This window comes from Mastigoproctus giganteus, chromosome 1, assembly GCF_048544385.1.
Source record: "Mastigoproctus giganteus isolate SK-2022 chromosome 1, ASM4854438v1, whole genome shotgun sequence".
NCBI classification, from domain to species: Eukaryota; Metazoa; Arthropoda; class Arachnida; order Uropygi; family Thelyphonidae; genus Mastigoproctus; species Mastigoproctus giganteus.
The window spans coordinates 32,175,688-32,194,724 of NC_143575.1; the positions used below are offsets into that span (position 1 = coordinate 32,175,688).

Here is a 19,037-nt window from a genome sequence, read left to right on the forward strand (position 1 = left end):
AATTAATGCTGAGAATTAAATATATACAAAAAAAAATTATATGTTTGTAAGCATATTTCCAATTTTAATTACAGCTTTGTTATTGTATGAGAAACTTAAACAAAAAATTAGCGAAGACATTTATTTTTTTAGCAAGGATGATAAAACTAAAAATGGACGGCAAAAAACAATTTAATGACTTTTGCGACTGCTTAATGCCCGATAGTAATCTGATATTTGGTTCCAACATCGATGAGCATAGTTTTAATTGGTCCTCTGAGGGAATATTCGTCATCTGAGATCTCAAGCTTGTTTTAATTTGTGTCATATATGAAAATGTTGGTTCACAACAGTAGGTTGTGCCAAAACAGGATAGCATTCGAGGAGCGTGTTGACGTAGAGGTGGATATTCAACAGCATTTTTCCATATTTGAAGAGGATCCTTCTTCGCATCAAATAGAGACTTCAGAATATCTTCTGAGAGCTCAATTAATTCCATCTGTAAGTCATCGGGTGCTTTGGAGATATAAATCGGGTGTGGTTGAAAAGCTAGTTTCAGTGTGAGATCGTGTTTCTCAAAATCAGCAAACCTTTCATTGTATTCTTCAATCAGGAAGTCCAGAACAGATGCTTATGCTTTCATGTCCCACTTCCTTAATGGTTTGTTTGTATCCTGCTCATTAATTGCTTTTGCCATTTCAGGAAAGTGTTCAACTGAAAATTCCGATCAGGTAAGCAAGTTTTTGAAAAAATCAGCTTTTTCCGAAATGGCTGTATTTTAATCCACATATCTAATTTAGATTTGATTTTACCTTGCAAATAAATATTCAGATCATTTTGCTATGACATTACACTGTGCTGCCACTTTATTAGTTACACCCCTGCTGCGCACACAAATGGTTTGTCCCACAACGTTGCAAGTCACATGACCACTGGTGTGGCTATAATACAGCAGAACAACCTTTCTAGTATCAGTTAATCGTACAAACTGTAGCAATAATGGGGAAAAGGGGTGATCTAAGGGACTTCGAACGTGGTATGGTAGTAGGTGCAAGATGTGCTGGAGAAAGCATCTCTGAAACGGCAGTTTTGAAATTTTCACTCACCACAGTTTCAAGGGTGTATCGAGAATGGTGCAACAAACAGAAAACATCCTCTCAACGGCACTCCTGTGGAAGAAAATCGCTTGTTGATGAGAGAGGTCAGAGGAGGATGGCCAGAATTGTGCAAGCAAACAGACGGGCCACGATGTCGAACATCACGTCAGAATACAACCTTGGTGTGCAGAACAAAATATCGCAATGGACCACTAGTCGCACTTTGTCGCGAATTGGCTACAAAAACCGACGGCCACATAGCGTACCTTTGTTATTAATGAAGAACAAGAGAGCACGCCTCCTGTGGGCACAGAAACACAGGAGGCGTGCTCTCCTGTGGGCACAGAAACACCTGCACTGGACTATCGAGGATTGGAAAACAGTTGCTTGGTCTGACAAGTCGAAGTTCCTGGTGCATCAGGTTGATGGAAGGCTCAGAATTTGGCGAAAACAACATGAATGCAAGGATCCATATCTGACGACTACTGTGCAAGGTGGTGGGGGCAGTGTTATGGTGTGGGAAATGTTTTCTTGGCACACGTTGGGTCCATTGATACCCATAGATTCACATCTGAATGCTACATCGTACCTAAACATCGTTGCTGACCAAGTGCATCCGTTCATTTTGACAGTTTACACTCAGTCAGATGGTTACTTCTAGCAGGAAGTAACCATGCCTGTGCACAAAGCCCGAATCACTATGGACATGACAATGACTTTTCTTTGCTGCAATGGCCCGCTCAGTCCACGGATCTCAATCCTATTGAACATCTTTGGGATGAGTTGGAAAGAGCTGTTCGCTGCAGGCCTACACCTCCGTCGAATCTCAAGGAACACACTCATGTCTGCATGGTATTCCTGTTCAATCATGTATCTTGTTCAATCCATGCCTAGACGAATTCAGGCTGTTTTTAAGACTAAAAGAGGCTCAGTACGCTATGAGGTAGGTGTGCCTAAAAAAGTGGCAGCACAGTGTACATGAAAATGTAATATCTTTGCAGAATTCGACTCTTAACAATTCACAATTGATTCAATTCCTCAAAAAAAGCTTGTGATTTGTTTTCGCAAAGATAAAAGTTTGGTAAGTATTTGTCCTTTGGACAACCAGCACACTTTAGAATGGTATGGTAGATCCACCCTGAATGTTTCATCATCAAGCTGAAGCATGTTGTGAAATTGGCGAAGTCTTGATGTATTTGCTCGAATGTAGTTTGCAACACCTATAACTTTATTTAATATGTCACTTAAAACAGTAGATTTGACACAGATTCTGCTGATGAAGAATACAAACTATTAACATTACAAACCTTTAGAAAAAAAAAATAATATAAAATATTAAGAATACAATCCTATTATATTAGGCCACCCGAATATTTAAATTCATCTGCCGTGCTGTGTGTCTTATGCCTGTTAATTGCGTGTGTTCTATGGTCGATTTGTCTGTTTTGCTAAACCCGGGCCTTTTCCATCCGGTGTGGAGTGTTGAAGAATACAGTGAAAGGAAATCAAAGAATCTGGCTCTGGCAATTCTTTCTGTAGTAACGTAACAAATGCAATGTTTTCCTCTCATGGAAAGTGCGCCATCTGTGCACACCCCATGGCATTTTTCTTTGAAGATGTCAATCCCACATGTCCTGGCAGTAAGAGCCAGTAACCCCTCGTGACAATGAAAATCCGGTTATAACACTTGCGCTGAGTCAGTAATGTCAGTGGATTCATCCAAGGCGATTGAATAATAATCTTCTCTTTGGCATATTTTTTTTATTTATATTTTGGCATCCACCCTGTCTCTTTGACAGGGTGGATGCCCTCGAAGAAACTAAATTGAGGGGCCCATCAAGCTCTCAGCTGCCCACATCAACGCCAGAGCTTGCACTTGGGCATCGCGTGACACAGAGACAACCCCTAAGGCAGAATGCGCTGGTCCCGAAGGAACTAGTAGTTGTTGGTGACTCTATTGTCAGGGAAACGGGGAACATGCTTTGTAAAAAAGATAGGTGGAACAGGACCAGGGTATGTCTGCCATGGGCAAAGGTTGATGACGTTGTAGAGCGAATATCATCTTTTAAGGGCACAAAAGGTGATATAGTTGTACACGTTGGCACTAATAATATTAAGAGTAGGAGACCGGCAGAATTACTTAACAAGTACAGGTCACTGTTGAACAAAAGCCGAGAATTAGGGTTGAATTTGAAAGTGTCTGCAATTCTGCCCAGACACGATAGGAGGGAGTATATGATGAGAGCCTTGTCGATCAATTCGGCCCTGGAAAGATTGTGCAAGGCTCAAGGGGTAGAATTTTTTTCAGCCTGGACTGTACTTGTTAACAGGAGAGATTGCTTCTACAGGGATGGGATACACTTAAATAGAAAGGGTGCAAGAATATTTGCTGATGCTATCGAGGCAGTGTTAGGTGGGTCGGAAAACTGCTAGCTTGGGGGGAGACAAAGACCAATAGATTGACAGTAGCCACTGGCAGAGGTGAAAGAGATTCTTGCACTGCTTCTATTAGAATGAGCAGAAGCCTGAAAAACAAGATGCATGGTATTTCAGAGACTGCTGGGAGCCATTGCGGTACAAGTAAACACATGGGTTGTGTTAGGGTAGCTAAGAATAGAAACAGGTGCAGGTATACTTGCGTGTACACCAATGCTAGGAGTTTAGTAAATAAATTTGATGAATTTGAGGTATTGCTCAAAACATCGAAGGCAGATATTGTTGGGATATCAGAGACGTGGTGTCACACAGATATAAGGGATGCAGAACTGCAATTTGGGGAGTACAACGTCTACAGAAAGGATAGACAGGATAGGAAGGGGGGAGGGGTTATGCTATTAGTTAAGAAACACATAAAAACCAAGGAAGTGAAGCCAGTCGACATCGCTGGACAGTGCAGTGTGGAGTCAGTTTGGTGTGACATAAACATTGGGAGATCAAAATTGAGAGTAGGAGTGTGCTATAGGCCTAATGATTCTGATGAGTATAGTAATGAACTGAACAGGGAAATAGAGTGGGCCAGTAAATCAGAGTGTCTTATAATGGGAGATTTTAATTTCCCAGATATTGACTGGAATTTGGGGGCTGGTTACTCACACACTAGCAGGGCTTTTGTGGATTTATTGGATGATTGTTTTCTACATCAGCATGTTCGGGAGGCAACTAGACGGAGTAATACTCTTGATTTGATTATCAGCAGTGATTCTTCATGCATTACGAATCTGCAGATAAATGAACCACTAGGTGACAGTGATCACAGTGTGCTGAAGTGGGATTTACTCAAAGAGGTAACTACCATTAGGGGTAAAAAGGGAAGGGTTATTGCTTCCGTAAAGGCGACTACAATGGACTGAGACAGTATTTAAATTCTATACAGTGGGACCAACTGATGATGTTACCAACAGCAAATTCAAAATGGGAAGCATTCAAAGAACTTATCTTGGAAGCTACTAGGCTTTACATACCAACTAAGAAATATTGTTCAAGGTTTAGGCCAAAATGGATGTCAGATGAACTAATGAGGCATATGGCAGAGAAGAAAAATGCATGGGATACATACAAATTAACACATGACACAGAAGCCTATGATAGATACAAGTTGATATGCAACCAAGTTACAAAGGAGGTTAGGCAGGCGAAGGCAGATTACGAGAAATCCTTGGCAAGGGATGCAAAGAAAAACAGCAAAGAGTTCTTTACTTATATAAACTCTAGAAGGAAGGGGATGAATCAGATTGGTCCACTTGATATTGATGGGTCAAGTGTTGATGATCCTGCTCAGGTAGCTAACAAACTAAATGAATATTTTGCATCGACATTCACACATGAGGAGTTATTCAGCGAGGGGAATGCCAGAGGTGTATTCAACTCTAGCAGTAAGCTACAGAATCTTGAAATAACTGGGAGTAAAGTGGAGGAGAAACTATTGAAGATAAACACAAGAAAGGCACCCGGGGTGGATGGGATCTATCCAGTTATATTAAAGGAGGCAGCAAAGGAAGTAAGCAAACCCTTAGCCATAATTATGAGAGCTTCCTTGGACTCAAAGATACCCATAGACTGGAAATGTGCAAATGTGACCCCAATTCACATAGGAGGATCAAAGGCTGACACAAGTAATTATAGACCTGTCAGTTTAACTTCTGTTCCAGGAAAATTAATGGAGGCACTGGTTAAAGAAGCACTGCAGGATCATTTAGACAAGACTTCAGTTATAGCTCAGACACAGCATGGTTTTGTTAAGGGGAAGTCTTGCCTGACCAACTTGATTGGGTACTATGATGCAGTCACAAAAGAACTGGATGCAGGGAATAACTTTGATATTATATACTTGGATCTTAGAAAGGCTTTTGATACTGTTGCACATGGAAGACTGCTACACAAATTGGAGCAGTGTGACATTGGAGGCAAATTACTGCTATGGATAAAGGGGTGGTTCAGGGGGAGAAGACAGAGAGTGGTAATCAATGGACACTGCTCATCGTGGACTGATGTTATTAGTGGAGTCCCTCAGGGCTCAGTGTTGGGTCCATTATTGTTTTCTGTATTTATAAATGATATTGATGATGGTATATCAGGCTTAATGTCCAAGTTTGCAGACGATACAAAGGTTGGCAGGGTTGTCAAGGACACTACTGACACTATGCTGCTGCAACAGGATATGGAAAGGTTGAGCAGATGGGCTGAGAGGTGGCAAATGAAGTTTAACATTGACAAATGTAAAGTACTACACATGGGAAACAGCAACCCCAGAGCAACGTATCAACTTTGTGGTACTACACTGACAGTGGTAGAGAATGAAAGGGACTTGGGGGTGGTTGTGCAGGCAGATATGAAGTTCTCTGAGCAGTGCAGACGGGCTGCAAGAGAAGCTCATGGAGTATTGTCAATGATATACAGGAATTTTTCCAGCAGGGATAAGGAGGTGATTATTCCATTGTATAAGGCGATGGTCAGGCCACACCTAGAGTACTGTATACAGGTCTGGAGGCCTCATTTCAAGAAGGATGTAGAGCTGCTGGAACGAGTACAGAGAAGGGCAACAAGATTAGTGAATGGAACAAAGGGGTGCTCTTACGACGAAAGGCTTAAGTTTTGCAAATTACAGTGTCTGGAGACTAGGCACCAGCGAGGTGATCTGATAGAGGTGTATAAAGCCTTGAATGGTTTAAGCATGCTCAATGCTGTTGGGATTTTTCCTCTAGCTCAGAAAAATCACCTGAGAGGGCATAAATTCAAATTGAGGAAAGACAGATGTAGGATAGACGTGCGGAAATTTGCCTTTAGCCAGCGGGTGGTTGGTTGGTGGAACAGACTTCCATCCCTTGTGGTGGAGGTTGACAGCCTAAATAAGTTTAAGGCTCAGCTGGACAAGTATTTTGGACGAACAGAGGGGTGAAGTGGAAGTGGGTTTTTTTTTTTTTGGCTGATGCTGCATAAGCTTGCTTTCTTGCATCAAATGCCTCTACTAATGCTAATGCTAATGCTAATGCTAATGCTAATATTACATGAAACTGTTCTGTAATATTATGGGCTAATTCATGTTGCCGATCCGTTATGGTCCTTCTTGAAAGAGTGATCTAAACATCCCACAACTTCAACAATGCATTCTTTTGTGATTTCCACATCGCTAAATGGCTTACCTCTTCTTCCAAGTATATATGCTACTTAATGTGTCGCTTCAGTGATGTCAGTCCCTTGTCCTGACGTTTTGGGACACTTGTTGCTGCTGCTTTCCATCTTTCGTTTTCTTATGTGCAGACTTTCGAGGTTCTCCTTTTAGTTTGGCATATTTGTTGTCCTCATGAGTTGCATAATGCCGATTTGCATTGTATTTCTTCACTGTTGCCAATACGGCATCCCAGAACAAACATCATTTTATCGTTCATGGCAACATCATAATACTACAATTCCCATTCTTCATTGAATGCTCTCTTTTCTTCATTTAAGAAAAGCATTATTTCTTGGCATAATCGGGTTACCAGAAAAAACTAAAAATGAAATACAGAGATTGATTGAAGATTCAATTTTAAAGGAAACAAGCACTGGGGAAAATGACTGAATGAAAATGAAATTACCCTTTTTAAACCTCTGGCCTTCACAGAGTACATAACACTTTATTCACTCCATGGCTGAATTAGTCGGTCTCAGGCGTAGATAGCAAGGTTTTCCACCCTTCAGAAACTCGGGTTTTTTCGTCCAGCAAAACACGCAAATCGACCAAAGAACGCATGCAATTTACAGATACTATACAGTACATAGACAGGTATATGTCATCATTTACGGGGGACCCTAATATAATAATAATAATAAACCCCTGGCCTGGACTGAAATCAACGTTCCAGTTAATCCCTTTTAGTAGCGGTAGCGAGCAATCCAAAGATTTGGCCTCGTGTCAGAACACAAAGAAAATAAAAATACACATCAGAAATAGGTAAATGGTTACGTTCCTGCTTCGGATTGATGTTTTTAGCGCCTGAAGAGGTAGGCGATATTTTTAGTCTTAAATTAGCTGAAATGAGACCAGTCAATAAAGTGACCAAATTCTGCGATTACCTTATCGATACGCATGTCGACGAAGAGAAGAAGAATAAGAAGAAGCAAACTTCCCGCCTGAAGAATGGGCAGAAGCTTCTGCCGACCTACTCAAACAAAGAACCCATGCTAGTCGTTTCACTCCCATTTCAATGTCAAAATCTGTATATTCACCGCCATCCCAACATATACACTTTCATAGACATTTTAAAAAAGATGCAACCAGAAATTTATGTAAAATTAAACGGCATTCATAAACCGTGCAAATTCCAAAATCTCAAATCCAAGAAGTATTGTGAATTAACTCAATGATTGCAAAGTACAAATATGGAGAAATGCCACACCTTGGCTATGTGAAGGCACTTTCACATCACTATTCTACGGGAAAGATTTTATTATTATTATTTTTTTCCCCTTAGTTGCCCCATCCAGGATCAGACTGAGTCGCATAGCGGCAGCAGATTACAAAATTGCAGAGTTTGAAGTAGAATCGGTGATAAAATTCTTGTATGTATGCCAAAGATGAGTACCATAGAAAATTCATATTCAGGAAAATATCTCGAAAAATAAATCCATCAATATTTTGGCTATGTATAGTGTGATTTTCATCTTTATCTTGCAAATTACACATTAAAAATTAACATGCATTACTTTCCAAACCATGTGGAAATGGTCTTGGTCCAAATCTAAACAAGATGGGTGGAATTATTATTGACCATTTTCAACCGTATCAGGGGTGAAAGAGAAAAAAAAAAAGACTGGACACTCCCATTAGGAAACAAGGATTCTAACAACAAATATTTCTGATTTCGTGTTAATTAAGAAAACGAAATTTATTTTTATTGCTAGCTATTATAGTAAGAAATGATATAAGCAAACGGGGTCCATTTCTTCCAGGGCTTCAAAAATAAAATAAAATAAATTACATTTATGAACACTTGTTCCAGAAATCAAGGATACAATCGCCCTAGTAAAGCAATTGTTATTGTGGTAATAATAACAATCTGAAACAGCCGGCTGTTTCAGATATATTAACTTGTTTAGAAAATACGTGAAAAAGTGAAATTTTAATATATTTGAGGTGCAATCTCTAAATTTAAATAAATATTCTGCTTATTCAGAATCCATAATACATATTTATAGAGTTCAAAGTTTTGAGAAACACGAAATATGCATTATTACATTTAATCTTTTTTTAAATAAATGGAACTAAATATACTAAAGCCACAAAAATTACAACATTATAACACTAAATATAAAATAGAACTACAAATATTCAGAATTTTAGCTATAATTTTGCCATTTTTCCTATCGTCCTTTGTTAACAAATTAGTCTTTCTCAACTTTGAATTATAATATTCTAGTAATATTTCATGGCCCAATATTATGATAATAATAATACAATCCCGAACAGCTATTGGAATACAACCGCCTTTGACTAACACGCAAAAGAAATGAGTATTTCTGTCAATAGACAAAAATGGCGCTGCAACACTGGAAGTTGACTATCTGTTCCTATCTAATATTGGTACAACATAATCTTTGCAGGTATAAACTGATACTGAGATAGAAGTTATGTAAACTATGTTTACGAATCAGAAGAACTTTCATACCTTTTCCACATCGCAACGATATTCAGGCCTTCGCGGGTAGGCCATGGTTCTAATCACCGTCCTCCCACACAGAGTGGAAAAGGCCTAGGTTCGAATCCCAGCAATAGTTGGAGGAATTTTTATGACCTTTTTTTAAGACGCAGCTGAGTTAGTCGGTCTCAGGCAAGGATAGCCTGACGTAGCTGAGTAGTCAGGAGCGCGAGTGCGGTAGCACACGCTCTTTGAATGGACTAAGGTTAGAGCCCGTGACTGCTAAATATGATTAACGTTTGTATTGATTTATTGTAAACTCCACTGACCGTCGTGCCGGAGTATAAACAAGATAGCATGGTTTTTTTCTCCCTGAAACTCGAGTTTGTCGTCCAGCAAACAGTAATCGTCCAAAGAATTCGCGCAATTTACAGACAGTATTCGCTGACTGCTCTTGGCAGATATAAGCTAGTCTGCAATCTTTGACAAAGGATGCTAAGAAAAACAGCAAGGATTTCTTTACTTATATAAACTCTAAAATGGGATGAATCAGATTGGTCCATTTGATGGTTCGACTGTTGATGATCCTGCTCAGATAGCAAACAAACTGAATGAGTATTTTACATCTACATTCACCCATGAGGAGTTATTAAGGAAGAAAAATGCCAGAAGTTCATCAAACTGTAACAGGCTGCTTAATGATTTTATAATAACTGAGAACAACGTAGAGGAGAAATTATTGAAGTTAAACATAAGAACGGCACGTTGGATGGATGGGATCTATCCAGTTATATTAAAGGAGGCGGCAAAGCAACTAAGCAAACCCTTAGCCATAATTATGAGAGCACCCTTGGACTCAGGGAAAGTCTCCACGGACTGGAGATGTGCAAATGAATCCCCAATTCACAAAGGGGGATCGAAGGGTGACACGAATAATTACAGACCAGTTACTGTATAAGCTGGTATGCTTGCTTTCTTACATCACATGCCTCTATTACTACACTGGTGTGTAAAACGTAAGGACCAACGCTACTTCTAAAGTTTACAACCACAAAATCAAACGAAACAGCATGTGACGATTTGCATAACTGCGGCCGTTCAGTAGAAAGCTGGTGCACATGCAAAAATTTGAATCGTGATGAGAGGGCTCACATAAACAGATAAAAGCAGCAGTTATGTGCAAATTACCGAATGGTGAGCACGATTGTTACAGACGTTCGATTGGTTTCATACATGCTACAGACAACGAAATGGCCAAGGTATCAAGGTGTGTTTGTTTTAATTGCGGTCTCCAGGGTTTCCCCTATATGCCGCTGTAGCATCTGAAAAGGAAAAGGCCAGGCCGGCAAGTGTATACATGTAGGTGTGTAAGTATGTGTCTTGTTATGTTGAGTGTTGAGTGCAGGCACCTGGCGACTTCGCAGGGGACACCTGGTCCCCTGCCTCCTGACTCCCACGTGGCCACGTGGAGGCGCACCACGTTCCACTTTCTAGCTGAGACTCTTACTGGGGCTATCAGGCAAGCCCAAGGTATTAAAAGAAAGGAAAAGAGATATAGGAGTAGTATGGAAAATGGAGGGAAAGGAAAGTTGATAGAAAGCAAGGGGGTGAGAGAAATAGGCATCCCCGGAAAAGATGCAAAGTAGGAAGAAAAGAGTAAAGTTATTAGTGGAAAAGACAATCAATCAATTTTTAAACTAAAAAATTAATCTTTTAGATTAATCTTGTAGAACAATAACTGTCTACCTGGCAGCAGTAACAAGAAAATTAACATGTCACAGCTGCAACAATCAGATACCAAGGCAATTTTCAATTGACTTGGTTAAAACTGTTAACATTAAAACTCTTGATATTATTATTAACACTCTTAATATTAATACAAGATCATGCAGTAAAGAAAAGATAAGAAGGTTAAGATACTAGCTAATGGGGATTTCCACAGCCAGTTAGAAAGCAATTTATACAATTGAAAACATCCAATTGTTATACTGAAAGCGCAGCAACAACTACGTTAAACCAGAAATCACTGTCTTGTGAAAATCTAATAACCTCTTTATCCCCATCGCTACAGGTCAACTCTATTGAAATTTGATTTCAACCTAAAATATAAATAAGCCAACAAACAGCTCAATATCTATCTAACAAAATTTCATAGTGATTTGAATTTCAATTTAGCAAGTCAGAAATCCTAATCTCACCACAAGAAAACAGTAAGTCAGATAATAGACTATACCCAAAATACTACAACCAATCTGAGATTTCAGTAATATGAAGCTGCAAGGCAAAATTTTCTTTCCAAGATCTGTCATCATCCCATGTGGGTAGTCAGTTCAAGTAAATTATGTCCAGAGTTACCCAGAACACAAGAACAACCATTTACAAAAGGCCAACTGCCTGAATACACAAGGTACTCATTTTAACATTTCATAAGTTCAATATATTTTTTATCAATCTTTAATTGACTCGATCCGGTCTTGTCTATAATTAAGCAAAATTCAAATTGCTGCAAACCTCAGCAATACAAATTTTGTATAAGAAAGCTTCATCATTATTTTTTAATTAAGACAGTCTCAATTTTTTTTATGCACAATTTTTCCCAAGTCTTTTGAGCAATAAAAATACCAAGCACAAGCTGTGTGCTCAGTACAAACATGTTGTTCTCAAGCGACACAAGTGTTTTTGCTAAGGTTCAATTCCATTCAGTCTTTTCCTTCGCTTAAAGATCTTATCTGCGAATTCCGCCAAAGCAAGGTTTTCTTTACTGTCAAGAAATCTAGGTAAGTCATTTTCCTCGTATATATTTCTCAATATTTGTAAGTCCCTTCTATAATCTAAGTAACAGTTACATTCAAAAATTAAATGCTGCACTGTTTCAGGCTCTCCGTAGTTACATAGTGGAGAAGCAGCAAGGCCAAGAGTATGCAATTTAAAATTCAGACTTCCATGGCCTGAAATCAAGAACGTTAAATTTAAGCCTGGATTAAACCAAGGCATGTTTGATTTACTTAATTCTATCACCCTATGCATGAATTTATTAGTTATTTTACCCTTAGTATCATTAGACCATTCCTTCTGCCAATCTACTGATTCCGAAATTCTCTGCACATCTTTCTTAAGTGGTAACTCTAGATTAAGTGCGTGTGTAGTGGTCAATATCAGCAGGTAGACCCTTCCGCCTATAATACTGTAGGCAGTTAAATATTATTTCAAACTGAATGGGCAGTTTGCCTGTTAATACCTGGAGAGCTGATGTCGAAATTGTACGACATGCCCTTGATGTCACTAATAAAAAGAACCGTTGAGCTTGCACAAAATACTTTTTTACAAGGCATTTACAAATACTAGTGCCCCATGCACCTGCTGCATAGCAAACTATAGGTAGAAATATGCTTCCATAATACATTTTTAATGTAGAAGTCTTAATGCTCCAGGCACATCTTGTAATTCTAATTAATTTTCCAGTCAGTGTTTTTATTTTATGGAGTATATATTTTCCATGGGCTACGAATTGAAACCGATCATCGATCATTATACCAAGGTATTTATATACGGACAATTTTAATAGGTTGGTCGTTTAATCTTGTTTGGTGGTTTTGGTAAATTTAGCTTACCTTTAAGGAGCATTTGTTTGGTTTTCATTACGGAAATCTCCAGTTTGTGAGTTACACACCATGTATTTAAATCAAGCAACACCTCATTTCTACGTTCTTCCAATTCAAGTCTGGAATTACTATATATGAGAACAACAAGATCGTCTACATACGCAAGTTTAGAAATACGCTCATGTTCTTTAACCAGCCACCCATTAAGAACCACGTTCCAGCATAGAGGGCCAAGAACGGATCCCTGAGGGCAGTCTTGATACAGAGCAATGTCCATTTATTTTTCCATTTATTTACACACACAATTTTATGTACATTTTCATGATATAGACAATTTATATACAAGATTATATACAGTTTTATAGATATTATCACATATATATATATATATATATATATATATATCCATTCTATATAATGGTAATCAAGGTACTGTGTGTGTTTGCATGTGTGTTCTTATATCGGGGTGGCTCCTAGGCCTTAGCCCATCTCCACCTTTGCACTCTGTTATGGTGTATAAACTCTGCATAATGGGCCTAAAAAGTGTCAGTGTATGTGTGCAATATTAATGTGTTGTTTTGTTTGTGTCAGGCTATTATGCCACCAGGGTGCAGCCAACGTATGGGCAGCTGCTGCCCGGTGCCCATCCCTAGCACCGGGCGTGGGTCAACAGTCCTCCTGTAACGGTGTTATTACCACCGAAAATCTCGCACCCGCCAGAGGTAGTGCAATACTGGCGAGTGCTTGCACTCGCCAGTATTGCACTACCACTGAGTATTTCGATCAAACACTCCTGTTCTTAGGAGATAGGTAATTTTGGTCCCGCGTCACCAAGACCAACCACTTCAAGGCTAGGAGGATGTTCTAGCAAAACAATTGAAACAATTATATTAACATATATACATAATTTCCTAGTCTTAGTCTTTTTAACTACAATTCAATTATTCTCAGTACATTTTCTTATTTTCAAATGAAGTCACAAGTTGAACTGCCAGTTTGATTTCATTCAAGAAAGAAATCAATCCCAGTAGTCTTCTCCGTTCTCTGCCAGCATAAGTCTTAAACTCTTCTTCGGGTGGTTCTCTTCTAGTTGCCGAAGAGTAAATAACGCGACTCATCAGACCAGCACACCTTACATTCTTCTAACGTCCAACTTGCATGCTACTTGCACGAGTCGAGTCTTTTGCGGCAATGAACCTTGGTTAGTGGAGGATGCCGTAGGAGTAATCTGCTTGTATAGTCGATATGTGCGAGCATGTGACGCATGGTCATACCAGATGCGAGTTGGCCCATGTTGTATTGGGTAGTCAACTCTTCAACAATGCTGCGCCTGTTCACCTGTATGAGTCGTCGGACCCTGCGCTCACCTCTAACATCAACCTTTTGCTGACCTTTGCAGTTTTTCCGTCGGGTCGTTGTTTGACCATTTTGACGCCAGTCCTGGTACACTCTAACAAAGGCGGCTCTCGAACACCCCACCAGTTCAGCCGTTTGGGCATTGAGGCATCAGCCTGTCGAGCACCCACAATCTGTCGTTTATCAAAGTCCGATAAATCCTTCCTTTTACCCATCAAGCTCGGAATTTTACTACCTCTGAACCACTGACACCTTATCTATGCTACGTAGTTCATCTAACTCCGCACTCTCGTACCTCACATGGTCAACGGGTCGCATTCAGTTTTCATTGGGGTGGTCATAATTCAGTGATCACTGAGTGTACATTATGCATCACGTCTAAATAACGAACCATCCTATGAAAAAATAAATGGAAAAAAAAGTGACCTTCATTTCATTCGGGTACTGACGTCATTTAAATTTAATAAGTTTTTTTATTTAAATGAAAAAGCAGAAAGAGACTGCAAAATTATTAAAATATGTGTATAATTCTGTGCATGTAAAACTGATTTTTTTAATTACTTAAATCTATGGTAGTGACTCCTCTCTGGGAGTTAACTGTGTCATTGAAGAATTCTCAGAAACAAACGAAAAAAAAAAATTATGAAAACAGATAATGACAAAATTAGAACAAACCAGAGGCATATTCAGGGGTCGGCAGAGGGGGAATATTCCCCCCTTACTAAAAATTGGAAATTAAAGAAGAACGCAGGAGGCGTTCTAAAAAATTCAAAAGCCTGGTCCCACGACCCTTACGATGATACCTGGTTCTGGTCGCTATGATCCCCGTTATGATAATATCTGGATACGCCACCGGAACAAACCTCCAAGAAACAATGAGCAGTAACTGAGCTATTGAGCCCTGGAGGTTTTGTATAACAATGCAAGGCCACAGTTGAGTGGTGCATATAGATTTAAAGCTACATTTTAGGAAAAGTGTACCCGTGTTTTAATGAGCGACGAACAGCAATATTAGCCAGCAGTACAAAAAACTTCTCTTATCAACAAAAACTAGTTCTGTAAATTAAAAAGAGTTTCTGGAAAGTAGCTACCTGTATGGTAACCTAATTGAAATGTTTGAAAGTTTAGATAGCATAAGTAAACCAAATGTTGATGGCATTCTTACTCTTTCTCTGACGTCACTCACACACACATATATACACAAGGGGACATATTTAAATTGAAAAAAGTTGTTATAAAGATATTTAACGTAATTTTTAAATTTAAATGATTTGGTATGAAAATTTGTCTTCATCCAGAAAGTAATTGATTGTTGCAACAATTAACTGGACAAATTATTTGAATGGCGAAAAATTAATTATGTGGCCATCTTTTATTTATTTATTTTCAAAATTCTTCTTCTAACCAGAGGCTCCTTATAGTCCCATACTTTTAATATTATTTTCTGAATTTTTTTTCATAAGCCTAGGTGATTGGCTGTTTCTAATGAGGGCTTGGAGGCCAGTTTTGTTGCTAAAATACGGATTGCAATTTTTATATAAGGATTCTAAATAGTCACTTAAAGGTAAGTTTATGTAGAGTTATTTGCAGAGACCAGAAATTTGTATTCTAAAGGCTACATATAGTAAAGTAAACTCTTCAAAAGAAAACGTTGACTGCAGATTCTTGGAGTCTTCAGTAACCTGCAAAATATACAGAGTTTGCAGTACATCTTGCAGGCTTCGAAAAAGAGTATTCAAAATTTAATAGCAATGTCTATGATAAATGGCTACTTTGACAGTACCCATAGGGCACTGCCCTTGAATATAGCTTTGACTCAAGACGCTGCCCGACCATTGCCTTATACAAAGAGATAATCACCTGCTTATCCCTACTAGCAAAATTCCTGTATATTATTGACAAGATACATTGAGCTACTCTTGCATCTTGTCTGCAGTGCTCAAAAAAACTTCATATTTGACTGCACAATTACCCCCAGGTCCACTGCTCAGCCCATGTACTTAATTTGTGTAAATTCATTGTTGTAGCATACTCTAATTACCATGATATCGCTGCCAACCTTCGTATCATTTGCAAACTGAGAGTAAGCCTGATCAATATTATTATTAATAAAAACAATGACTAAAAAATCTTTGGTAGCCAAATAAAAATCAAAAGAATAATTTTATCATTATTTAATTTTTTGTAGGGTTTCTCCAATGACAATGGCGCTGCTGTCAATTTGAGTGATGCAGTGAGAGCGGTATGTTTGATTGAAAAAATAATCCTAATGATATTAATTTGCTCTTTAAAGTGGTATTGTGATTATACAGTTATGAAATGTTTAAAATCGATAATGACGACAGTTTTGATTTCGGCGAAGAGGTAAAAATACTGGTTATCTGTTCTGTTCTACAGCTGGGTTCTTTTAAAACCTTAATACTGTTACTGTGTCAAGCTGTTTGATCTTCCGATTGGTATTATCGTAATCATTCAAGACACGCAGTCCAGTGAGTTAAAAGTAGAAGAAATATTCAGTCTATTTGCTGAAGTATAAAATTGACAATTATATAAACATAACGACTTTGAGAGGCAGCTGGATACAGTACTGTGTTATGTGAATTGGAACTCAGTTCTTTAAACAGTTTTAAATGTTTACTTGAAATCAGTACATATCATAAACAAAAGTTGGTCGCATACGCAGACCAAATTTACACTTTAATAGCGGTAGTGTTCTTTTACAGCATTCTGCAATTTGTAGCATCCTGTTGGCAGAATAAGTTTTTTTTTTTTTTTTATCTTCTCGAATTAATTACACCAAACGGATACAAGACGAATATAAAATTTTAAATCATAGAAATTATTTTAATAAATTGAAATGTGATCGTACATTTTTGCTGTTTTAGAGTGAATTAATAGTTTTTGCTGAGCGCTAAAGGTAGGAAATCAAAGAATATACTTCTGTTTATGTATATTGAGAGTTTCAATTTGGAAAATTGAGTAGAAATTATGAAAATTATTAGTTTTCTTCCGGGGGAGCAACTTTCGAGTTAGGGTTAAAAATTAGACAAAAACAGGGCGGACCAGGCTCGGGTTAATTATTATTATTTTTTTTTTTTCAATTAACATGAAACTGCAAAAAACGACAAAAAAAAAAACCAAAAAAAAACTACACCCCGCTTTACAAACCCAATTAATCTTTAGGGAATAAAGGTACTGCCAACTACTGTTAGAATTGGATTTTATTTTGATCAGTACATGTTCATGTCACAATTGGCTTTTATCCAAATATGCAGGTTCATTTTTTGCCTACACCAAAGCTCACAACAATTGTAAAGCAGTTATCAGTCAGTCCATACTAGAGTTTGAACAGGCTAAGAGTAGAAAACTTGCTTCTCCAAATGGTAGTCGAGCATTCTGGTCTCTTGCTAAGGCTATTGGCCACAACTTTTGCTGATCTCTGTTCCAATCTCTGTCAAAACAAAATGGTTCAATTTCCACTTCAGCCAAAGATAAAGCTGACCAGCTAGCATCCTGTTTTTCTTCCAACTCACATATTGATGACCTAGGTAAACTACCTCCCACCATTCCCAGTATACTCCATTCAGTGCCTCCTGTGGTCTTCCACCAAACATATCAACTTGAGTTTATTGTAGTGCCGTGCTCCAAAAAGTCCATAAGCAAGACCCCCATCTTTGTCCCAAAACGCTGTCGCCATGTCTACTGACAAAAGACTGTCTTTTGATCTTCTTCTTGCACAGTGAATTTTGATGGTACCACTCCATCGACTGTCTCTTCGTTTCAAGGTCATAATGGTGGATCCAGGTTTCTTAACTGGTGGCTATGCATGAACGAAAAACCTCTCCTTCACTCTCGTAGTGCTAGAGAAGTTCTGTACAGATGACTTTCCAGGCTTCTTTGTGCTCGTATTTCAGCATTTTTGTGACCCACCAGGCACAAACCTTGTTGTAGCCTAGTTCCTTTATGATGGTCATCAGTAGGTATAGTTAAACAGGTTTAACTGTACCTACTGCATCGCACAATTCGTGTGTTGTGATGCAGCAGTCCTCTTTGATCAGTACATCGATCTGTCTCTTGTTGGCTGTTGTCACTGACATTACTGGCCAACCGCTGGGGCTTGCTAACAATGTCACTTCTTAAAGTGTCTTACCCAACGTCTAATTGTACAGGTAACCCTCGTATAACACAGTAGTTAGGTTCCTATAAAATCTCATGTAGTGTAAAACTGTGTTGGACTAAGATCCAGGACAAAAAGGGAGATTACGTTCCAAAAACTAACAAAAATACACCATTTTTTTATAACTACCAGAAACTTAATTTTTATTAAAAATAGTAGTAACTGAGCAAACTTTGATACATATATGCCAGATAATGTACTTACTAATCTTACAAACTGTGATACATATATGCCAGATAATGTATATTCATTTCATTTTCTTCCTCTTCATCACTGTTAAGTACAATCAAACGAGAATGTTTTCTCTGTTGCAGAATATCTTCACCTTCTGAACATTCTTCTGCAGCAACTAGATTTCGTGTATCTTCTGCTCTCATTAAAAAATCGGTAATCTGGGTTTTTTTGCTTTTGCTTGATAGATCTTTGCAGATTTCATGGTATGGAGCTAAGCATTTTTGAAGCTCCCTTTTGAGCTTTGTGCTCTTTTCAGTTGAATCTGCATTGAAAAAATAAAATTCTAATTGCTTGGCTAAGTTTATGCCTTCCCGTATGCTTTTTAGTGTAAAATTTGGAAGTTCAGAATTTTTGTCTGCGCTATCATCCTCTGAATTGATTTGGTTTACCTCCGATGCTATTTTCACCAAATCCGCTTTGCCAGCCTCTTTGTCTACCAGTAATTCTTGAACATCTTCAGTAGCTATATCATCAAAAC

The 19,037-nt window shown here is 38.4% G+C and overlaps 1 protein-coding gene across 1 annotated transcript in view; it reads left to right on the forward strand.

Moving 5' to 3' along the window:
• Positions 1-16,441: 16,441 nt before the first annotated feature.
• The window catches only part of LOC150090685 (uncharacterized), a 56,451-nt gene continuing 53,855 nt past the window's right edge, over positions 16,442-19,037 (forward strand). Inside the window, exon 1 of the mRNA XM_090379434.1 lies at positions 16,442-16,512. Within this exon, the coding sequence (XP_090235560.1) occupies positions 16,468-16,512 (45 nt within the window). The 5' untranslated portion in view covers positions 16,442-16,467. The remainder of the gene's footprint in view (positions 16,513-19,037) is intronic.